At 32.6% G+C, this 25,253-nt stretch overlaps 2 protein-coding genes and 1 long non-coding RNA gene across 3 annotated transcripts in view; 2 read left to right on the top strand and 1 right to left on the bottom strand.

The window, feature by feature from the left end:
• The window catches only part of LOC148280311 (uncharacterized), a gene marked incomplete at its 3' end in the record, with an annotated part of 79,891 nt that overhangs the window by 18,573 nt on the left and 36,065 nt on the right, over positions 1–25,253 (top strand). The window contains exon 3 of the mRNA XM_088228567.1: positions 13,613–13,711. Coding sequence (XP_088084693.1) covers positions 13,613–13,711 — 99 coding nt within the window. The remainder of the gene's footprint in view (positions 1–13,612; positions 13,712–25,253) is intronic.
• LOC148280313 (uncharacterized) lies at positions 6,266–7,350 on the top strand. The gene is made up of 2 exons (XR_015822646.1): positions 6,266–6,703; positions 7,034–7,350. It is a non-coding gene; the product is annotated as an uncharacterized LOC148280313 (long non-coding RNA).
• On the bottom strand, positions 7,677–10,688 carry LOC148280312 (uncharacterized). The gene is made up of 6 exons (XM_088228574.1): positions 10,551–10,688; positions 10,261–10,398; positions 10,090–10,134; positions 9,619–9,672; positions 9,415–9,515; positions 7,677–7,895 (listed from the first exon to the last, which is right to left on the bottom strand). The coding sequence occupies exons 1-6, from the start codon at positions 10,686–10,688 to the stop codon at positions 7,847–7,849; spliced, it is 525 nt and encodes a 174-aa protein (XP_088084700.1). The 3' UTR covers positions 7,677–7,846.

Raw genomic sequence — 25,253 nt, 5'->3', positions numbered from 1 at the left:
GAATCCTTTTGTCTGCCTTTACAGGATTGAATAAATCCAAGTGTATAAAATAACAAAACAGATAAATAATTTCAAATGGAATAATAAACCAGCTGAAATCTTTTGTAACAGAAAGGAATAATACAAGAAATAAATGTTGCTTGTTATTTTTACAACCCCGTAGGCACAAAAATAAGTTTAACCTTTATATTCTAATGAAATCATATTCATACTTTCTCTATTTACTCTCAGAGGCATACGGCACTGGATCGGCGATTAATTGCAAAATTAAAGCAATTATTTGTACCTAATTTAAATTAATCAAATATTTTTAAAAATCTAAATTTAACAAATTACAACAGAGATGGAGAACATTTCAGAAAAGACTTTAAAATATTTCGAACAATGAAAAATTAAAAATCTTAAATTACGCTTTAATTTCATATTCAATCACATATGCTATAACAGGATGGGGAGAAGTCTTGGACGTGCATTGAAGCTCAACAAAAATTACACACAAAAGTATAATTAAGTTCATGTTCAAATAACAGACTATTTCCTAGTAATAAACTATGCGTAGAGAGTGGACTCCTTAGTTTTAGAAAATTATATTTATTTCAGTGCCTGAAATATGTTCACATAAATAGGGAATTATTTTACAATAATTTTAATCGGATTATCCGACACTGTACTGTCAGTTCCAGGATGCAGAACTAAGTTCGCACTGAGGCACTCCTTACATGTTGGTCCAAGACCCTTCTATCTTCTACCTAAGGAATAACAAAACATTAAATCACTGATACCGTTTAAAGTAAGTTTGAGGTCTTGGATTAGCATGGAAAGAATAGATAGACACCTTCTAAATAAATCCTGTTTTTGTAAAAATAAATCCTGTTTTTGTACTATCATCATAGGTTAATCTTGTTTTTTTTTCATGGTTATTCTCAAACCATATTTATATGCTATAAACATATAAATCTTAAAAAAAGGAATGGCACACGCTCAGACGCTAAAGTCTTTGTCGGCATTTTTTCCAAATTATTTTATGGCTTAATTTTAAGGTGTATATTTTGAAGTGTATTTTTGTAATCAAAACTCTATGTAAATATATGTACGGAAAAATATTTGGCAAATGCTCATAAGCCTTGGATATGCGTAGTCTTCCATATTACCTTCTCTTAAATGTTATCCATCTCTGTTGTATTTTGTTAATCTTAATGACTCCCTAGGGGTTGAAATCCAGTCTTTAGTCAAAATTAACAAATTACAACAGGGATGGAGAATACCTTAAATAAGGAAACATGGAAGTCTAGGCATTAACAGGGCTTATGACCTGTCATTGGCTGGTTTAAGTGGCCACTTTACACACTGTGTAACATTCACCATTTTGCCTACGTTTAAACATCCATATTTCTTCAATTCTTCCATTTGTTGATTTTAGTGAAGTTAAGGAGCTGAAACCTTTATTGTTGTGAATAGATTTATCCGACTGAATTATTTCACATACTAGGCAACGCCTGAAAACAATTTTTCAATTTACAAACTTCTTCTTGGACCAGTTGGTTTCATAACAATATTTGAGTTTGTCCAAATGCTCACAGACAGAATACTGGATTTCACCCCTTCGGGAGTTATTAAAATTAACAAATTACAACAGGGATGGAGAATACCTTAAATAAGGGAATATGGAAGTCTAGGCATTAAAAGGGGTTGTGACCTGTCATTGGCTGGTTTAAGTGGCCACTTTATACACTGTGTAACATTCACTATTTTGCCTACGTTTAAGCATCCATATTTCTTCAATTCTTCCATTTGTTGATTTTAGTGAAGTTAAGGAGCTGAAACCTTTATTGTTGTGAATAGATTTATCTGATAGAATTACTTCACATACTAGGCAACGCCTGAAAACAAATTTGTCAAAATGTATAAAAAACAAATGAAAATACTAGACATTCGATTATTATTCTAAAACTTTAAATAAAAGTAATTGTTTTTTGAATTTTGGTAAAGTTACAGCAAATAAATGTACATTTTGGTCATCAGTGTGTTTGTCCCCGGGTGAATGAATTTTCGGGAACCGGGAATTAATCAATAAATTTTACATTTAGTTTAAGTTTTTCTGGTTATTTTAAATTTGAAAAACTCACGTTAACACCTATTACATAATATTATACTACATAAAATCTATTTTTACACCCATTGCGCTAAAGAAATGTTCCAGGAAACGTAAAAAACGCGGAATTAAATAAAACCGTCTTGAAAAAAATCTTCGTATATCTCAATAGCTTTCTTCTTTGTTCAATATCTTTCAACTAAGTACTCGTTGCCCTTAAGGTTCGTGTCGAAAAACATAACGGCGTGCTTAAGGATGTTAAGGGCGCCTTTATTTTACTGTTCGACCCCCGAGTCTGTGTGAACAAGCGAAAAATGGTTTGAACTGAGAAAAAAGTGGCGCCATTAAGAAAAATGGTTTTCAGTTACATTTAAAAATTAATATCCCTAACCTAATTTATATATTTATTAACGCAATAAATAGTTATGTTTGCGTTTAAAATAAACAATAAAAGAGAAGAGAAATAAGGTTAAAAGGAAATACGTTCTGACTTTTCTTTTTTCTTTATGGCACTAGAGCAGTATTTTTTATAGACACTATACATAATGAGGAATTCCAGCCCAACCCGGAATTAAATTTTTAAAATGTTTTCATGTAATTAAAATAATGTAATTAAATAAAATTTTGGAGTAGGATGAAATATCTCAAAAACGCACGCAAAAATAAATAAAAAATGTTAAAAATAGAATTAAATTTAAAATCGTAAATAATGACGTCACTCGTGTAGTATTTTCGGTTTCCGCTTAAAAGCCCCCGCACCTTTTAAGGAACGTTTTGACCATAGAAAAGAGTAAAATTTGTGATTGAAAAGTTTTGACATTTCAACAGCGTTGCCAGATCTACGTTCGTAAAAACAACCATAACATAGAAATGAGCAAATTACGATCAACTAAATGAAGTAAAGCAATATTCCATAGATTCTTGTCAGTTTTGTTATTGGCTGGAGAAATACAACTTACCGCGGTCAGTGAAAGTAAGAACGCCAACCGTTTCATGACGTCACTACTGAAAAGTGACATACTGATTACAGTCATTTGGCGCGGTATTTGATAAATGTTACTTTAAAAAATCATATCTTTGTAAATAACGCACAAAAAAAAGAAAAAAAAATCTTAGTTAAAAAGTACGCTAATAGAAAAAAATAAATTAGAAAACAGTGGAATTCCTCATTACCATTGGCGTTTTCCTATACTTTTCTTTTTTTGAGAATAAGACCATCCAAAAATCAATAAAAGCATTTTTTGTATGAATTTTTAGTGCGTAGCATTCAGAGTGGTGCGGTGGTGTAGGAAACTATAGAAGCCACATACTCACTAATGGTTGAGAGAACACAAAATAAGTTTCTCCGTCACCTCTACATGAAAGAGTATGGATACTACCCATTGCAGTACTCGTCATTGTTCCTTTTAGGTACGCTTGGTATCACAAGTTTGCGGGCTAGAAGAAGCGTTGCCTTGCTTATGATGGCCTTTGAACTTTTAAACGGATTGATTTACAATTCCAACATTTTGGACCGCATAAAATTATATGTACCGAGCAAATATTTAAGAGCTAGGCAACACAAACCATTTTTTCTTCCAGAATGCAGGTCAAATTTACCGTTGATAATATCTGTGGGGAGGATAGTTGGTCTGTTGAACAGCCTACTTAGAGGGGTGGATCTTTTCCATGCTGAGATTACCAACTTTAGACTCTTCCTCTATAACTGTTTGTAATAATGTGTATTCATGACTTATTGTTTTTTTTATAGAACATATTTTATGTGCTTTTTTTAAAACGAGTTTCCGTAATTACCTAATAATGCATTCAGTTAAGTTCAGTGCCGAAAATCTACGTTTGTTCTTCTTGTTCTTCTTCTTCTTCAGCCTTATTCTCTCCACTGCTGGATGATGGCCTCTTCCAAACGTCTCCATTCCTTCCCATCACCCGCTTTCATCATCCATGTTTTACCGGTAATAGAAGCGATGTCGTCGACCCGTTTTTTCTGTAGCCTTCCAACACTTCTTTAGTTTGCCCATGGTCTTCACTTTACTATTTTGGGTGTTCACCTGCCATCATTTTGTCTGGCCTAGTATCCTGCCTCCTCCCATTTCGATTTCGATGCACGATCCATGATATTTACGTCTCCGGTTCGGCGCCTTATTTTTTCATTTCTTATTCTGTCTCTTAGACATACGCCGAGATCTTTGCGTGCATTTTAATTTCTAGATACTTTTTTGTGTTACTGACATGGTTTATAGTCCGTATGTTGTCACCGGTAACATGCACTTGTCTTTTTAAGCATATAGGGACTTCTTTGTTTTCAAAATTTTATTTTAGTTTGCCGAAAGCAGCCCAATTTCGCCCTATTCTTCTTAGTAACTCCACTGTCTGGTTATCTTTACCAAGTTTGACTTTGTGTCCAAGATATATGTATTCAACGATTTTATTTTTGTCAGTGAAAATGTCTCTCTCTGGGCTCATAAAAGCATTGTTTTATTATATTATTGACAATATTTCGAGTTCGTCCAAATTTCTGTATACAAGAACTGGATTCAACTCACTGGGGAACTGTTTATATTAACAAATTACAACAGCGATGAAGAACATTCTTAAATGAATTCAGTTCTTGTCTGCAAAAATTCGGACAAACTCAAAATATGTTGATAAATCCACCTGGTCCATGAAGAAGTATATAAATTGAAAAAATAACATTTTTAGGCATTGCCTAGTATGTGGGTGAAATAATTAAATTAGATAAATCTCACCCGCATAAATAAAGGTTTCAGCTCTTTAACTTCTCAAACATCAACAGATGAAATAATTGAAGAAATATAGATGTTCAAACTTGAGCAGAATGGTGAATTTTACATAGTGTGTAAAGTGGCCACTTGAACTAGCCGTTGACAATTCATAAGCCCTGTAGATGCCTAGACTTCTATATTACCCTCTCTAAAATGTTCTTCATCTCTGTTGTAATATGTTAATTATTATATTATGTTTGCATAACAATGAAGAAGGTTATACAAATATCCAGAAAACAAAATCAAATTGTAAGCAAACATATTGGGCAGTCACTATTCTTACTAATTATAGTAAAAAACCTGTTCTGATGTAGACAGCATAACAAAATAAAATAAAATACAGAATATATTTTACTAGATAGGTCTAAGAAAATTAAAACAAAATTGAATAATTACAATATCTGAGTTTGTCCAAATGTTTGTAGACAAAAGACTGGATTTCACCCCCTCGGGAGTCATTAAGATTAACAAATTACAACAGGGATGGAGAATACCTTAAATAAGGGAATATGGAAGTCTAGGAATTTTTTTATTTATTTAACTTTTTGTATATAATGTTATTTGTACATTGGCGGGCTTATTGCCAAATGGCAATTTATTCCAACCAACCAATAAAATAAAAAAAATATTTTTATAATTCAAGTTACAGAACATATTCAGTAGAAAAAAAATTATTAAAAATCTAAAGAAATATAAAAATAGAAATAAACGTATTTGTTTATAAATTACCTTAAATCAAAAAATTTAAAAAAAAGGAAAAAAGAAAGGAGGAGAGATTAAGGAAGAGAAAGGAGGAGAGATTAAGGAAGAGAAAGGAGATGTTTGTTCAGACGTGATTTAAACAGAAATAATGTGGTAACATCTTTGATGGTGGATGGGAGATGATTCCACAGTCGAGCCGCATGGACACTATATGAGTTAGAGAAGAAAGAAGAACACAAAAAGTGGCCACTCAAACCAGCCAATGACAGGTCATAAGCCCTGTAAATGCCTAGATTTCCATATTCCTTTATTTAAGGTATTCTCCATCCCTGTTGTGATTTGTTAAATTGAATAATATACAAAAGTACGATAATCTTTAAAAAAATATGGAACATTAAATGTACATTGTAATTGGCAGTAATGCTGTATTGTATATTTAAATAAATAAATACAAAAAGTATTTCAGCAATTCGGTTTTTCCGGAAATTCGGTTTTTCCGGAAATTCGGTTGAATGGGACTATAGTGTGCAGAAAACATTTCGTTAAATCCTTTGTCATTTCCGTTTGTTGAATTTTACCCAGTTAAATATAGCACTGCGGTTTAAGGATCCATTTGATGGAATTTAGACCGATTAGTTACTATTGGTTTTGTCGAGTTGGTGGGAAAATACACAAGCGTTAAGGCTGTAGTCGGTAAGTTGAATCGTACGGTTTGCCGCCGAATGCGTAAAATATACCGCTTCAAGACAAAGCAATCAAAAAAAATATCCTGTTACATTGTATGTTCGTCAATTTTTACGTACTCTTCATACTTTGTTTGACAAAATGAGAAAGACAGAGATAGATAGAGTTTTTGCGTGATTATTTAATAGGTAAAATCTATAAATAGCACTCCTGACTAGCGTACTGCAGAGATAATGTAGAATTGTACAACTATCGGATAATCTGTGACATATGTTGATTTCTGGCTTCTGGGTAATTATGGATATTTGTATTTTCGAAGTTGACAGATAACACTGTTATGTTTTAATGAAAATGCACCATGTCACTAAAGTGAATGCCAAAAAAATAATGCACTTCATAATATTGTTTTCAAGAGAAAAATTATTTGATCTCATCAAATTACGTAAGTAAAAACATTTTTTGACAGTATGACATTTTATAATATTTTTCCTTTAAACTGATAAGTTTTTTTGAATTTGCACTTGATCATGTATTTCGTAATAAAATTGGAAAAATATGGTAGATAAATTCTAAAAAAATTAACAACATATAATGATAAAAGACTCGGCCAAATACCTAAAAATATTTTTATAGGTTATGAATGTATTGTGTATATTATTTTAATTGATTTTATTTTCTTAGTTACTATTTAAGTTCAAAACCATGATAACTATCAATTAAGGTAAGCATTGCATTTAATCTACGTAAAATTTATAAATACATTTCATTCCAGGTGCAACAGACAAAAGAATAATGCAAAAGAATAAAGTCAAAAGGGTGCCTACCAACTTTTACACTAAAAACCTATAAAAGCACATTCAATCACCTATCTAAGAGTTGTGTATCAAGTTCTATATAGTAAAGCATGTATTCCACTCAGAAAATACTAAAAGGATGTCTACATAATCTTACATGAAAAAAACTAAAACGGTAATTCAAGCATTTTAAGAGTTTTGTGCATAGAGTGGAAACCTTGTATTGACAAAATACTGTAAGCGATTATTTTAATATGCATTGAGAAAATATAAATATGCTAAATTACTTACATAATAGTTTTATTTCTATTTTTACACCTATGTGAGAGTGACGTAAAATATTTTTAAAATTTATACAAGTGTTTTAAACCTTTTCGAAGTAAATAGAATTTTGGATAGATCATCATCCCTATCACCTATTGGTGCATAAGGCATTGCATTTGAAAACAAAATACAGCGTATTTAATAATATATAACATGAAGGTAAGATGATCAATCCTGCAGTCCCGTGCCAGTCCAAGGAGAATTAAATATTGCAACGTAAAAACACATAAAAAAAATATTTCACTTAACCCTGCCAGGAATTGATCGTGGGACCGCTTGTAAGTAAAAATAAACAAATTGTGGAGGAAAATTTCATTTTTATTGAAAAAATACTAAAGTGCAAATGGTTCAAAAATATATATTATTGGGAAGAACCAGTAAAGAATCCCAATTTTTTTGATAACAATAGATCGCTAGTTATTTTATGAAAAATACATTGTGAAAAAGAACTAAGAATATATTTCATGTTACAATGGTCTTGATTTAGGGGGGACAGGTTCAATCAAAGTTGTGTATCTGGAAACAGAAATTAAAAAAATAATAAAAGCAACATCTACATAAATTAAAAAAAAAAAAACCATCATAGTTGAAAGAGGGCGGAATTTCTAAGCTGATTTAGGTAAATATTTTTCTGAAACTAGTGAGTATAATTTAACTTTTACTGGTTGATGGGATGTTTTCGTTAAACAGCTTTTTTTAACAATTTATGACTTTATTGGGGGCAACTTTTTTGTTTTCGATAGCCTCGAGAACATTTGGTGGATCTCTGATAGGCATGGATCGTGTAACTCGGGGGTCAACAAGCTCTGGAAGCAAACAGTTTAAATAAAAAGATTTTAATTTTATGTTGGGCTCCGGTCCACACTCCAAAAAGACATATATTTTTTTTAGTAATATGCAACTGTCCTTGAACTTGGTAATACCAATCGTGATTCTGATTTACATAATACTCGGTATGGTTTCTATTTCTTTTCCAAAACTTAATTTTACCACTGTCGATGGCGGTTTCAACAGTCATAGTCATATTAGAAGCAGACGATGGACATTTTATTTCTATAATGATACCGCCATGATCCGTACTAATGTTATCTGGTGTGGCGCCTAGAAAACAATATTCACTATCAATAAACAGCCCACACTTCTGAAATTTGATATTTTCTTGAAGGCTTAATTGGTTTAATGCGGTCAGTTCATAATCCTGACCATATTTAATAGAAAAAATATTACTTAGCGATTTACTATATGGCATACTTTTAACTAACCCTGAACAACTAATTCCTATTCTTCTTTTACAAACTTTACCAAACCATGACGCAGTGAGTAAATTTCTACACTTTTCTAACCATTCCCCGCTATCTGATTGTAAAACCGTTCTTCTTTCTATCAAATTTCTTTCAGAATGATCGCCGATTCCATACCACTTGAAGATCCTGAGTAATTTTTAAACCATTCATGTTTTGGTGCCTCAATATTCTTATTAGTTGCTCTGGCACAAATCACACAGTATTTATTATAAACACCCATATATAGAACTTTCCCCGTACGAAACCCTACTATAGAAGCTGCGCCCGAGTTAGACGAGTAGTTGGTTTTGTATGATCTCTTAGACCAACACCCGTCAGCCACAACAGTTATCATTGGTATACCATTTTCATCAATTTCACCATTCGCAGTAGCCAGTTGTCCCTCTTCTTTCGTTGCCTCCTCCATAACTTTTAGTTTCGCAGTATCCCACCATTCACACACTTTCTTATTGATCTTCAAATACTTCCATTTACTCATGCAAGGAATTCCAACAGCAGCAGTCAACTCTTGCAAACCACTATATCCAGAACCGATACTCGATATTCCAGACACAAACGATTCATTTAAACTCATTTCATTCGATCTGTCCTTGCAACAATTTACAGAAAAACATAATCCACACATATTACATTTTAAATTTAATATGGAATTAAAGCCATGCAACTTTTCATCCACAATCACCATATTCGTTCCTTTGCAATCAAACATGGAAGAATGAGAAAATATTTCCTGGATTTTAGTGAAAAATTCCTGGATGTCCACAACTCTCCTGCCTTCCAACTTAAAGGGGTGTAATGGCTGTGCTAGCAGTTCTGGAACTAGCTGTTGCGCCTGAAATAATACAGATTAATTAATAATCATAATCCAATTTAGATCTCATTAGCTATTTTAATGTAAATACTTAAAATATTCCTACTTCGATATGAATACTAACCTGACAACCGTCATCTTCTAGAATATCAGTTGAAAGATATTTCGCTGGAACACCCTAAAACATTTCAATTTGCATATTACCCAAAAGGCAAATATAACCCTACTTATTGATAGTCAATATTTAGAAAATAAGGGTTATAATAATTATTATTTGTACTTTTTTATTGTGAATGCAGACAATTGGTAGAATTCTTTGTACTTTATTACTTAATTAATTATTGTACTTTATTTTTTTTAATATATAAGAGCGTATACTGTGACGCGTTTCGTCTTGTTAGGACATTTTCAAACGACGGAATGCGTCACAATATAAACTCTGGTCTTTTTAAACAAATAAAGTAAAATAAAAATCCAATAAACGTGTTTTATTTAGGGATACATTACCAAATTCAAACTTATTTGTACATTTATTATTGTTTTGTAAAATGTTGTAGGAATTTTATTTATCTAAGTAAATAAGACAATAACTTACAGTGTATTCTCCACAGGCCTTAGTTAATTTGAGCTTTTTTGAATCCTAAAATAAGCAAATAATAAACTGTTACATTTATTTGTAATGGTGATACAATGATTTATGTAAATCAAATGTCTGTCCTTTGTATTCTAAATTTTAATACTAATAAATTAATCAAATCCAACTTACATTGCATTTCTCCTTTGGAAATTGGGATTGATTTAGTTTTCGTTTGGTTTTTTCGTTGGTTTTTTCGGCATTGTTATGATAAAATCGGTCACTTAATATTCCAAATTTATGGATTAAAGTATCACTCGTCTTTGATTTCTATAATAAAGTAATTCTGATTGATAGAAAATATTATTAGTCTGAGCGGCCGGCTAAGCAAAACGTCAAACCATCACAATGAAGTTGGCTGCGTTCGCGACATTGTAATAATTATATGGCTGTTTTGTGTACACTTTGTACATAGTACCTACCGAGTGCTGGTATGTCCTAGATAAATGTGCAATTTGACCGTTTTTGTGTACGAGTAAAATGACGCCTTTAATTGTTATTTGAATATGACGTGAAATTACATTTTTGAATGATTTATCAAATTCGAACAAACTATTCATTCAAAAAATAACTTGGTTTTGATCCTGGTTTAAATTGTGTTAGAAGGAACACAAAAAATATATGTTTCGAACTAAATTTTGTTTTGAAAAAGGCATTAAAATTTTGAGCATAGAAAACACGTCCGTCTGCGGCCGCTCTGAGGGCCGATCTGAATGTAATAAAAACCCAAATAAGACATTGTTTAAAATTGAATATTACAACTAGAATTATCGTATTGAAAAAAAATAAAAAAATACAGTTCTATAAAAAAAGGTTTTAACTAAACTATTTCAATATTTTAAATTTTTTTATGGTATTACTGATTGCATAATTTTACGTAGAAATAAAGGAAAAATTTATGTGATTTAAAATGCTTATATTTCTTTTCAAAAACAAAAAAATAAGATTCTGCCGCAGCCATCTCCTTTTTAAATTTATTATCTTCAAATCATTTTTAAAAATTTAAGTTCAATACTTAGTCTTTATTGAGATCCCAGATTAATAAGCTTAGTCTAAATTTTGAAATTGCGTAATCTGCCGGTCTGAAAGTAATTATATATAAATAAAAAAATAAATTTAAAAAAAATACAGTTCTATAAAAAAAGGATTTAACTAAACTACTTCAATATTTTTAAATTTTTTATGGTATTACTGATTGCATAATTTACGTAGAAATAAAGGAAAATTTTACAAAAATTTATGTGCTTTAAAATGCTTATATTTCTTTTCAAAAACAAAAAAATAAAATTCTGCCGCGGCCATCTCCTTTTTAAATTTATTATCTTTAAATCATTTAAAAAAAAATCAGTTCAATACTTAGTCTTTATTGAGATCCCAGATTAATAAGCTTAGTCTAAATTTGAAATGGCGTAATCTGCCGGTCTAAAAGTAATTATATTTTAGTTATATGAAACTTTGAAGTACATTTTTTGATAGAAATACCTATAAAAAGTATTGTTTTTATCTCATACATAATTTTTAATTTTTTTTATTGCGCGATTTTTGACAAACATTCGTTTTAAAATGGCAAAATCGTATGATTTCCTAATTTTGCGTTCGTTTTACCAGACTACAGCCTTAAACACTCTCATATAAATAGACTTTCAACACGGTAAATAATGAAAGGAAAATCAGGTTGTTTTTGTACAACTAATTCGATTCTTTGAGAAAATGCTGAAAATTCCCTCAATGTATTGTTTAATATGTATTATAAATGCGAAAGCGTGTTTTTCGTTTCCCTTGTGTTTCTTTCACGTCGCAGCTAAGTAACTGATTGACGTGATTTTTTGCAAAGAGATAGCCGGAGCTAACAAGTGTCATAAATAACTTTTCGTCCCTAAAAGATAAAACTCCCCTGGAAAATTCTTCAACCACAACTATAATACAAGATACTCTAATAGAAATCTGACACTAAGTGAAGGAGTCAACACTGTTCTGGCATCGAGACAATACTATTACGTAGGCAAAAAGGTCCATGACCTTTTGCCAGAATCATGGAAGGACGGGTATACACGACACCTCGCCGTGCATACAGTTGAACTGTAGATAGGGGTGATTCTGCAGCTGCTATTTGACCGGCTATCTCGGGTGAGATAACTTTCTTCAGGCTGAGTCTGCGGCGATCTTCTATAAAGGGGCAGGCGGCGACATCGAAGGCAGAGAGGGCGTAGATTAAATAAAAACGCAGAGTCTTGATTTATACACAACATTTATTCATAAAAAAGGTAGAGGTTTTATCAACAAATTTGTACCGTGTCACGGTCGGGCACGGTGCGAGACAGCATACATAGGCCGCAAAGGAGAGCGAGAAGGGGTCGGACTTTCCCGGCTTACATCGTAGCTCGCTCTCCCATTGGCGGGACAATTTTATATATTGTTTTTACTCTCATACTTATGAGGTCCGATAATTCCCTCGGAATAAGTTTCACATATGAAACGAGTATGTAGGCCTCTTTCCCGTATCTTAATTAATGTCCAAATGATACGGGGAAAGATCCTACATACTGATAAAAAGGGTGACATGAGTTTCAATGGGATTGGACAGGGTCTGATTCCCCGCAATCCGATACAAATATGTGGCTAGGGTCTCGATATTCTAACTTCTGCCCCTGCGAGTGACATAATTTACCGTCTTTATTTAAGGGGCAGCTAGTTAGATTACAAATCAAGACTCCTAGCCGAAAATAAACATAAAAACCCGACATATACACTCTCGTCCGAGCGCCATTCGTCGCCCTGGCGGCCACTCGGGAAGCTTCAGTCGCGGCCGGGGGTTCGACCGCCTCTCCGTGCTCATTTCCACTATTTTTTCCGTGCTGCTACCATTTTTGACCTCGCTCTTTCATGACATTGGTCGTAGAAAGTCAGAAAAGTTAGATGCAAGCCACAGATTGGAGATTCTTACTGGATGTCGAAAATAAAACATGAAAATAAAGAATAATTTTAAAATATATAAATACAGATGACAACCAAGAAGTTTCGCATTATAAATAAATTGTCTATGTTTTATGAATGTATGTATGTGTATGCGCATGGGTGTATGTACGTGTGTGTGTATGTACATGTGTATATATGTGTTTATTTATGTGTATATGTGTATGTATATTTTTTGAAATGTGTATACGAGTAAGTTTATATTTTATTTGTCTGTGCTCTATTAATTTGTTAAATATTATCATATATTAGAATGTAATTGCCTAGCTTGGAACGGGGTATGTACCCTTGTTAGCTGGGTAAAGTAAACGTCAATTTGTATTTTTGATAAAAGGTGTAAATAAATAAATGAAATTAGAAAAATTAAAAAAATACACATCGAACATCAGCATCGTTTCTTCTCTCATTCCCATCAGTGCGGGAGCTCTCCTAACAACTATCAAAATTTTACAGATATGATGATTGTATACATAAATCATTCACTAATTGTTATAATATGTTTTTTTTTCAGTATGGGATGCGACCACTGCTGATGACGGCGTGGCATGGCCACTGTGATGCAATGAAACTCCTCTTAGAAGCAGGGGCTTGCATCAACTCAATTAATAAGGTTTAATTTACTTTAACTATTAATAGCAAACATTAGTTTTAGGTCTAAAACTTTACAAAAGGTGTTGAACAGTAATAATTTGATGTATAAAAGTGGTTTCTAGAGATTCCACGAATATTCGACTACTATTCGGCATATTCGCCTAAATTTTTAAATACGCTTTCGCATTCGTAAATTGTAAAAATATCTTCTTTAAAAAAACTTATTTATTTAAAAAATGATGTTGTATATGGTTATAACAGATCAAAATAATATGATAATTTTTGTAAATTGTGTAAAACCGTCAAAAACTATCGACGTGCTTAAAAACATGCTAAGCATTTGAGCGATCACAATGAACAATAATGAACATGCTTATGTCATCGCAGTCATAAGTCGACGCGTGTGTTATATCTAATACCCGTATGCGGAGACAAACCTCAAGGTGAGGAAAGTACATTCTATTGTCTTCACCTTCGGGTTATTCTCTGCATTTGAAATTAGAATGTACTTTCCTCACCTTAAGTTTTGTCTCTGTATACGGGTATAAGTCAACGCTCGTGTCGGTTTGTTTTTTGTTTTTCTCGAAAATAAATACAGTTTACTGGCGAAAAATCGGCGTTAACTACAGAAAATAATACAATATATTGCATTTACAAAATATTAAGGAGTTTCTAATACAAAAAAGTGAAATTTAAATTACAATTACCATGGCGACTGCTTTTCTTGACATTTGGCTTACCAACCGCCGGCTAAATGCAATAAATAGCATGATACATAATAAATAAATTAATAAAAATAGCAGTTTTAAAATATTTCCTTATGTTTACACTGGTGAAATTCAAATATGTGATTGCGCAGCAGGATTATACGTCGCGAAACGTAAATATTTTGATATTCAATATTGGGTCCTCACGGATGTTGCATTGTGATTGCAAATACGATAAACAACTATGATGAGGATTTGTTATCACGTCGATAGTTATTTATGATTGCGCTACTAGTTATCAAACAGTACATGGTAAATATGTGTCAAATTATTGTTTTTAGATGTATTTTATAATAAGTTGCAGTTTGTGCACCGTCTCCAGAGGGATTTTTTAGCACAGTCTTTTAAGGGTGAACAAGGATAATACGAAATTCAAATTTTAGCAGATTTTCACAAAACCCTCTCAAGTTTTTTCCTCTATATCTCCAATTTATTACTTCTGCATAGTTCCCTACTCAGGGGTGCTTCTCATAAGGCGTTTAATGCACAATATTACTACCCGTTAACTTATGGTAGGCCGTAAAAGATCTTGCTTTTAGGGTAACAAAACATAAGGGATAAAGTAAATTATTTTTTACTGTATCTCATATGTTTTCAAGTATATCGAAAACGGTCGGTACTACAATTTTTAAAAAAATTTTGTTCCTTCGTCAACTTAAAAGTAGTTTTTCTCAATACTGTGGATTATATTACTTCTCAGTTCTAAGCTTTAATTTATTATTCATTTATTTATTTATTTTACAGAAACAAAAGGTCAACGATGGTTTAATAACATAAAAAAGACACGGTTTAATGACAGACCATCAAAGTTTCTGAATAAAAATCATACATATTAAATTGTGGTACAATAAAAGGGTGTGTTTATGTGTATTCGTATGAGAGTAAATGTAGAGATGTATTATTTGTGTGTATTTATTTCTTCATATATACGCCCAATGGACCTTTTTAAGGACATATTTATACATGGAAAATTATTATAAAGAAAAGTAGAAAGACACAATGGTAAATAGAGGTGTTTATAATTGAATTTGATTTAGTGATCGTTTGAAAGAAGACTACTTGTTATCAAAGAAATCAAGACTGGTATGTTTGTTGGCAGACCTAAGAATTCTGGGCATAGGGGAATGAAAACCATAGTTAGTTCTATGGTTATCGGTATGAAAGAGTATGTTTTGTCTGAGGTTTCTAGTTGGGATATTTAATTTTATTGATTTCAGTAGTTCAGGCGCATCAAAGAGTGAGTTGAGAATTTTTAATAGTACTAGAAGGTCGGATTTATTTCGACGGTCTTGAAGAGATGATATATTTAAGCTAGTTTCTCACTCATTATACGTATATTGGTTTCTAAATAGGCCCAACCTCCAGCCTATCTTTCTCAAATATCGATGTTGAACTTATTCAATATTCTTATTGTGAACGTCATAATTTGGTGACCAGATAACATAGGAATACTCCAGGTGCGGGCGAACTAGGGAACAGAAAACAATTTTAAGAATATTGATATTTTTTAAGTCAGTTGTACTTCTGTTAATAAATCCAAGAAGTCTTAAGGATTTATTGATAACATATTCAATATGAATTGTAAAAGAAAGTTTAGTGTCAAGTATAATACCTAAATCTCGTATACTAGACACAGATGATAGAATTTCTGTGGTAGTAAGTGTTCATTTGTGTGTAAGTGTGAGCATCATTAAATAGCAAGTGGAATCGTATCGCAACCAGAAAGAATGAGTGTTAATTTATTTTTAAATAGATTAAGGGGCGTGTTAAATATAGCAATAAATGGAAAAAAAGCATTATAGTTAGAGCAGTCCAGAGCTTACTTCTTCCACTCCTTGACTACTCGGATGTATGTTATCCAGATGCTAACTCTAAATTGCTTGATAAGTTAGAACGATTGCAGAATATTTGTATTCGTTATATCTTTAATCTTCGTAAATTTGACCACATAACCGAGTATCGCACGCAATTACACTGGCTCAGTATCAGGCATAGAAGTAACATTCACATTCTATCACTTCTTCACAATATTTTTAATAATCCGACTTCGCCTGTTTATCTGAGAGAGCTCATCGAACCTCTTTCACAACACGGACAATCTCTTCGTTCTAGTAACGAGAGAACCCTTTTAATACCCTGTCATCGCTCTAATTTTTTTGCCTCCTCTTTCACAGTAGTAGCCGCTCGATTGTGGAATAATCTACCCACTAATGTTAGAGACGCCCTTTCTTTATTTACATTTAAGTCAAGATTGAAATGTCACTATCTAAATATTTAAATTGTTCCTTTATCCTTCTTCTTTCCTTTTCATCCCCTCTCCTCTCTTCATAGTAAAGTGTTATTTTTTTTATACATAAATTTATTTTTGTTAATCTTTGCTTTTAATTTTTGTATAAAATTGTAAGATTCAATATGTCCATGTATTTATAATTTTCTCAAACTGAACGGTTTGGGTAGGTAGGAAGAAATTGCTTTAAGGCAATATGCCCGCCCTTATATGTATATTTATTGTATATGTATATAAAGTGTCAAATAAATAAGCAAGAATGATAGAAGAAAAAGTGTTGTGCATAGTTAGTGCTACAGACTGGCAGATAGAATAAATACTTATTTCTTGTCACGTGAAAAGGGACGTTAAGATTAATTTTGGATAGTAGGTTATAACTGATTGGGAGCAAAAATAAGAGGGTATAACTGTTAACTGTCTTCTGTATGCTGATGATGCCCTGCTTCTTGCTAGCAGCAAAGAAGATCTGCAATTCTTGGTAACAAAAGTCTACGATGTATGCAAGAAAAGCGATTTGCTAATGAAAGTTGAAAAATGGAAATTGATGGTTTTTGAAAGGGATGAAAATATAACCAAGTATGAGGTCAGTGTGAACGGAGATATTTTGAATCAGTTATAAGAATTTGCGTATTCGGAAAGTGTGTTTACTTTTGATGGAATGACAGAGAAAAATATTAAAAGGAAGGTGAGTGCCGGGAACAAGGTAAACGATGCACTGAAATCTACTTTGGCAAACAAATTTTTATCGCAGGAGAGAGAGAGCATTGAGATGATACTTTTGACATATGACTCGCAACACACGTGGCGCTTGACGCGGCCGTTTTTGGCATTACTAATTTCTCGAACAATTGGCCAGTTGATATATCAATCGTTATGAAAATACCTAATACTGACTGAATTTTAAACTTTCATATGAGTTATGTGTTTAATCAATGGATAATATAGCTACACAATATAATAAATATCACGAAGTTACGTCGTTTTGAGTTGATTTCCTAGATGAAAGTTGCTGTGTCACACAGAACCACAGAAAAAATAGTAATTTATTGTACATATATCACGATTTAGAGCTGGATTACATCCTGCGATGCGATGTTTTGGTCAATATGTTAGTACAAAGCTATATTTAATGTGAATTGAAAAAGAAAAAAAAAATCCTCAAATAAGTCGAAAATATGAAAGGTTCGATTTTTTGCATTCCCTTTCCGCACCTAGTGGTGCATAGGGCACTGTATCGATACACCGAAGGTGATAATTCTTACGCTTTAGGTGACAGTCTAGAGACCATGAAATAATCTAGTGTTTTTATTATTATAGATAACTTATATAGCACCATTTTCGTAATATAATACCTTAAGGGCGCTTTACATAGTGTTTCTATAGATAAATAAATTTAATTGGAGCTTTTAAATTTGTAATTTAATTAAAACAATTTCTTTTGTGGACACATGCTACGGATTTATTCAAATGATTTAGAGTAAAAGTGAATTTTGATTTTTTTCCGAAACATCACTTCACTTTCTCAGCCTCGCACATCTGCTGGGAGAGCATTCCATGTCATAAGGCTTGCGACTGCAAATGCGCGTTCACTAAATTTAGTGCGCTGTTTGCGTACAGGTATAATAACTTTTCCTCTCGCCGTAGACGTAGCTGGTCTAAGCGTGAGACGCCGGTCAGCTAGTTCATCTGGAATGCATAGTTCCCTTAGATATTCCGGAGCAGAGTTGTGCAGTGATTTATACATACGCCAACAGAGTTTGTATTCCACTCTCCATGGAGAACGTAGCTAGTGTAATTCCCAAAGTAGTGAAGTTGAAACACCATTTTAAATCAATATTTCACATCAACCATGTCTGGAATTAAACCCGAGACCTCTTGCATAGCAGGCGAACGTGTTGACCATTACGCCATAAGGCCGACGAAATATTTAATATTTAAACATACCTACTACTTTAGTTTGTTGGGAGAGAATCTTGCATTTAAAAAATATTTTTAAATTTACAAAAACTGTTATTGGGTTACAGTGAATCATTTCACATTGAGTCACAGTGGATAGTTTTTCTTCATAAAAATAAAAAGTTGTATTTCGTTTCCAGTTTCATGTTTTGCAAAAAGCAGATCCAATATTAGAAGGAAGAGCATCAAGACGGAAAGGAAAGTCCATTATTGCAACCAATACCATAAAAAAAACTCGAAGTAGAAAATGTGTTTTTTTATCATCAAAGCGCGGTATAATTAATAATTTACATAATTTACAATTTTTTTTTTCAAAAGATAAATTTGCGTTCTTATAATTTACGCAAATATTTAATTTTGAGAGGCATTTTCAACGAGTTGTACATAACTCACTATTAGAAAATGGGAATCAAGTTAGGGTAAAGTGGGATTTGAACCACGGACCTTTGATCCGTAAGTCCGAGACACTAGCCACGGGACCACAACCCGATTCAATTCTTATCTGTCGTTCTTCAGTTCTAAGGGTCGTGATTGTTGATATTTTTCCTAGCCATTCCAAATAACAAACATTAAAATTAACAAACAAATAACAACATTTTGATTAGTGCATATTCGGACATGGTGGTATCTGCATCTTCTTTAACTCTGCGTGTATTTTTTTTTTTCGTAAATACTATGTTTACTATGGTGACGGTAAAGCTGATAGTGTATTTTGGTATTTGTATGCAGACATAAAAGGTCGGGGAGTGGTTAAATACTAATATTGACCAACATTCATTCATTCACATGAGACTCGATACTCTTTGATGGTGGAGAGAGTGCAGAAAAAATTTCTACGCTATCTGTACCTAAAAGAGTGTGAATATTATCCTTGGCTCTTCCCAACCGACTTTTTACTGGGGATGCTAGGCTATCAGTCATTATGGAGGAGGAGGGACGTTCATTTGGGTGTTCACTTTTTCCAGGTGATCGGTGGTCGCATACATAACTCAGAATTCTGATGGATGTAGGTCTGTTCGTACCTGATAACTATCTTCGACAAAGACAGCATCGATTGCTTTACCTACCGCGATGCAGAACTAACCTGCCAATGGTTATGCCGGTTGGTAGAGCAATCTTGCTACTAAATCGCATCGCCTCGGATGTCGACATATTTCACGACAGTGGGCCTTCCCTTAGGAAAGCACTTTTCAACTTTTAATTTTTCTTTTTACATTTTGTTATATTATTTTAATAACATAACTATCTACTGTAATTTGTGATATATTATTGTATTTAGAATGAATTGGGTCTTTTTTCTGTAATGTTCTAAATATCTGAATAAATAAATGAAATGAAATGAAATAAAAATTGTGTACTTTGCGCTTGGACAAAGTGTATTGTCGTACGGTATCTTAGGATGGGGAGGTGCATCATTGTCTTGTCTCGACCTGTCATCAAGTGTCAAAAGTCTGTTCTTAGAGTAATAAATAAAAAACCGTATTGCTATCCTCCAGAGCAACTCTTCAAGGAATTTAATGTTTTGGACGTTAGACAATTGTGTGCTAAAACAATAATAATTATACATCACAATAATAAAATTGACCACGTCTTAACAGCATACAATATATCAACTCGTAGTGTGACGTCACAGAAACACACTGTACCGCGGACGAGAACTTCTTTCGGACAAAGATCTTTTAGCTTTATGGCTCCTAGAATTTATAATTATGTTTAAGATATTTTATTCACCCAACACGATGTAACTTCTATGCAAAAAAAAATAAATAACCCAGTGGCTTATTAAGTTAGGAAGAAAATAAACCGAAACCTTATTGAACTACATTGCAAGGTAAATTATATTAATATTAATACTATCCACGACAATATAAACACTATACAATACAATGACAAGGATAAAATTTGAAAAAATACATATATATGTATGTGTATGTAAGGGTGTTTATGTATATGTGTGTGTATATATGTATGAATATTTATGTGGGTATGCGTATGTATGCATATGTGTATGTATATATGCATGTATATGTGTGTATGTGCGTGTATGTATGTGTGTGTGTGTATGAATGTTTATAAGGGTGCACACGCGTGTGTGTATATATATGGCAATATAAATAAACATATATGTTGGTCTGCCTTAACATGAGTTTTCTCCTACTAGGCATTACATTAATATATTTATATATGTATATATATTTTAAAAATAAAGGTTTCAGCTCTTTAACTTCTCTAAAATCAACAAATGGAATAATTGAAGAAATATGTATGTTCAAACATAGGCAAAATGGTGAATGTTATACAGTGTGTAAAGTGGCCACTTAAACCAGCCAATGACAGGTCATAAGCCCTGTAAATGCCTAGACTTCCATATTTCCTTATTCAAGGTATTCTCCATCCCAGTTGTAAGTTGTCAATATATTTTATTGTTTCTCTAAGTTCTATACGTTATTTGCGTGGAATTCCTCGTAACAAGCGACACCTGGTAATTGCAACCGGAACAAATGAGTTTCCAAGGAAACAGTGAAGTGCAACTTTATACAATTAGCTGCATATCCACTTTGTGCGCTGTATCCATTATCATCTCTTCCGGAAATGCAATTCTGCTCTTTTAAAACCACCCTGCACAAGCGCAGCGTTGCAACGTTCCTACTGAAATGTTGAAACTGAAACGTTTTGAGTAAATGCGCGGTTAAACAATTTATGAAGAAGAAATTTATCGCAACAGAGAAGGAAAAGTTTTATGAGAATGGAAAAAGGAAGTATTCCTCTCTGTTGCAATAAATTTATATCTTTTAAACTCTCTAGAAAGTGAAATCCAGTCTTTTCTACGAACATTTGGACACACTAAAAACATGCTGATTAAACCAACTGGTCCAAGAAGACGTATAATATAAAATATTTAAGTTTGTAAGTGAAAATTCTTGATGGAAGTTTATTGTAATTTATTATAGAAATAAAAGACAAGTGACACTTTAATCCATAAATTTTAAATATCCAGTGACCGGTTTTGTCGCTTTCGCGACAACTTCAAGGCTGGTATCTTTATTAAGAAATATACAAGTAAATAATTTAATTTAATTTACTTTCATTTAATTTTTTATTTTAGTTTATTTTATAAAAAAAGAAATATTTGCGTTCTTATGATTTACCCAAATATTTCATTTTGAGGGCCATTTTCAACGAGTTGTAAATTACTCACTATTAGAAAATGGGAATCAAGTTGGGGTAGAGCGGGTTTCGAACCACGGACCTTTGAGCTGTGAGTCCAAGACACTAGCCACCGGGACCAAAACGATTCTAAATTCTCTATCCTTACCGCTATTTTGTATTAATACATTGGATTACTCAATAAATATGCCAGTCTCGAAGATGTCGCGAAAGCGATGAAACCGGTCCATGGATATTATAAATTTGTGGATCAAAGTATCACTCGTCTTTTATTTCTGTAATAAAAGTATAATATAAAAATATAAAAACCTTTTCAGGCATTCTCTTAATAATAAAGAAGTACGTACGGTACAGTGGTGTTTTTTTTTTGTTTGTTAAGAAACTATCAAACTAAGCCAATTTAAAAAATATTTTCAAGTATCGTATTATCCGAGCTTTTATTTTTTATAGTTTTGTAATTTTAAAATTACTCCGCGTGTGACGACAAGTTGTCTTGTGAGTACTACTGATTGATAAAATAGCTTTCCGTTTACCGTAAACCTATCACAACACTCTATTATTGGTTGATTCGAAAGAACTACTGACGTCGTTCAAAGTAGTTCATTTTTATTCAAATCATTTTGATAAATTTTTTCATACGTTTTCAAGAAGTACAATTGTACTATAAATTTAATGCTCTTATTTTTACCGCGCGTAAGAAAATATTTTTATATCTAATTTCCCTATACTTCCTCATTCAGTCAGATGAATCTTACCCACATCAATAAATGTTTCAGATCTTTTACTTCACAAAAATCAACAGCGAAAGTCGAAATTTTTGTCAATAAACGAGTTATCTTTGAAATTTTTCAATTGCATGTATCGGGATTTTAGTTAAATATTTCTCTACTACTTTAACTGCCCCTTTCACTGGGAGTTCAGCAATTTATATGGAAGGCCTTCGTCGAATATTGTCATTCATCTTCAGGACATGAGACCGTAGTACAAATACGAATGGTAGCAAAAACTGTATTACTGACAGAATGCTTTGAGTCAATAAAACAAGTTCCAAAACAATCACATTTGAAGCTTTTTTATCATTTCAACGCATTATTTCTCCCACAATTTTCTTTTATTTTAATTTTTTTTTAAACTATAAAAGAGTAATTTTTTTTCAAGGCACAGCATTAAATTTCATATCAACATCTACCACCTGTATTTTTAAATATTTTAAATATATAAAGACTGTTGACTGAATGCATTCTGTCAGTATCGCCTCAATTTACTTGTATCACAAAATCATATTGATTTATTCATTTATTTTTTTAATTATAAACAAATATTAAAATTAAAAATCATTTGACCTCACTAGGGGTTACCCGTGCCGGGGACACTTAAAAAATATACTTTTTTTTTTTTCACATGAGAGAATAAACAAAGAAGACTTAATATACAGAGCTAATTAACATAATGTTCAGACAGTTTTAAATACTACGTATTTCAATTCATATTTAATTTATATACACATTTATTATTTATATTATAAAACGTACAATAAAAGAACAAAAAAATAACATAAACTATATATTTGTGGAGCAGATGATTCAATTTGGGTTTGGGCGAATGACAATCCATTATAGTCATTAAAAAAAAATATATTATCCGATTGGATTATTGGATTACAAAAATCGACAGATGGAAAAGTTTTTAAAAATGTGTACGTTCAAACATCGGCAAAATGGTGAATTTTCAACTTAAGCCAGAGAAAGACAGTCATGAAACATGTAAATGTCTAGACTTCCATATTCCCTTCTCAAAAATGTAAATACTGTTTTATTTGAATGGCTTAAAGGAAAATGCGTAATTTTTTTTTTAAAGAAATATTAGCGTTATTATGATTTATCTAAATATTTCATTTTTCGTGGCCATTTTCAATAACTCGCCATTCGAAAATGGAAATCGAGTTGGGGTAGGGTGGGGTTCGAATCTCTGGCCTCTGATCCGTGAGTCCGCAACTCTAGCCACGGGACTACAACCTGATTCGTTACCATATAATATATCAATCAATAATCAAATAACTGTGGAGAAGCGCTGATTATGGTTGCAATGAAATAAAATGTTCACAAGATGTTCTAGGTACGATTCCTGGAAATAGAAGCAAGAAATCTGACTTACTAGAACGCTAAAGCTTATTTATATCCGGGGTGAGCAGTTATATTCTCTTTAGAGCCTCTATGCCGCGCGTAATGGGATTTTTTATGGGTAATGAAAAGACGGGCGCATATAAAATTAAAAGTACACGTTACCGACTAGACAATCTGTAATAACATGCAAAATAAAACCATAAAAACGGAAAGGAAAAAAAACATAAAATTATATGCCTCGCGTTCATATTGCCGCCACTCGACCAACTATTTTTGTTTTCATTATTATCAATACTCAAAGAATTGACTTTCTGGTCCACCTCATTCTTATTCTTCGTGGTGGGGTTCAGTGCTAAGTAAGCTCCTGACGTCACTGCGACCTGTAAATATCTATTGTGACGGGTTCCCGTAAATAGTTCTCGCCTTCCAAGGCTAGGTGTACAAAGAGCATGGCTACTGTGTGGAAGGCGAGAGTTTACATTTCGCTAAATCTTCCGCTCCAAGCCCAGATCCGTAAAGTATAGAGCTATTGGGTAGGGGGCGAACTCTTCAACATCCTTAGGTTTAACCAGTGGTCCCCCGAGGATAAGGCTCCTTTTATGATGTAAAGCATCACATTTACATAGAATGTGTAAAGGTGTTTCCTCATCTGCACTGCAGAACCTACATCTAGAAGTTTCGGGAAGGTTAATTCTAGCAAGGTGTTCATTCAATCTGCGCCCTGTAAGAGCTCCAGATATAACCCTCACTTGATTTTGGCCGAGCTTTATCAGGTCAAGAGCAAAACCTTGCGAGTACCCTTTTTTCAGTTCCTTCGCTTGGTACTTTTTGCCAGACTTTTTAAAGGTTTCAGCTCTTTTTCACAAAAGTCAACAGTTTGAAGAGTTGAGGAAATGTGTATATTCAAACATGGGCAGAATGGTGAATGTTACACAGTGTGTAAAATGGCCACTTAAACCAGCCAATGACAGGTCATAAGCCCTGTAAATGCCTACACTTCCATATTCCCTTCTCAAAAATATTTTTCCTCTGTTGAAATAAATTTAAATATGAAAACAAAGTCTGCTATTTTTTTTTTCTATTAGATGTATAATGAATTAAGTTATAATGAATCCTTTTTAAATAATCATATGAGGATATTAACATATTAAAAAAATATTTATCCTTGCTATTAAAAACATACTTTGCGCTTTGTTAAAATGAGGAGCAAAACAATGAGGAACTTCACCCCTACGGGAAATTGGATACAAAAAATGTTTT

The sequence above is a fragment of the Micrasema longulum genome, unplaced genomic scaffold (genome assembly GCF_059751315.1).
Source record: "Micrasema longulum isolate JH-2025_06_02 unplaced genomic scaffold, ASM5975131v1 h1tg000595l, whole genome shotgun sequence".
NCBI classification, from domain to species: Eukaryota; Metazoa; Arthropoda; class Insecta; order Trichoptera; family Brachycentridae; genus Micrasema; species Micrasema longulum.
This window is presented reverse-complemented; position numbering and strand designations above follow the sequence as displayed.

What these genes read in the sequence shown, in the direction of transcription:
- LOC148280312 (XM_088228574.1), bottom strand. Translation starts at nt 10,688, where the DNA reads ATGAATAGTTTGTTCGAATTTGATAAATCATTCAAAAATGTAATTTCA. An exon ending in TTCCAAAGGAGAAATGCAAT is followed by an intron (nt 10,135 to 10,260) that starts GTAAGTTGGATT and finishes TGCTTATTTTAG; the next exon opens with GATTCAAAAAAGCTCAAATT. An exon ending in AGGCCTGTGGAGAATACACT is followed by an intron (nt 9,673 to 10,089) that starts GTAAGTTATTGT and finishes GAAATGTTTTAG; the next exon opens with GGTGTTCCAGCGAAATATCT.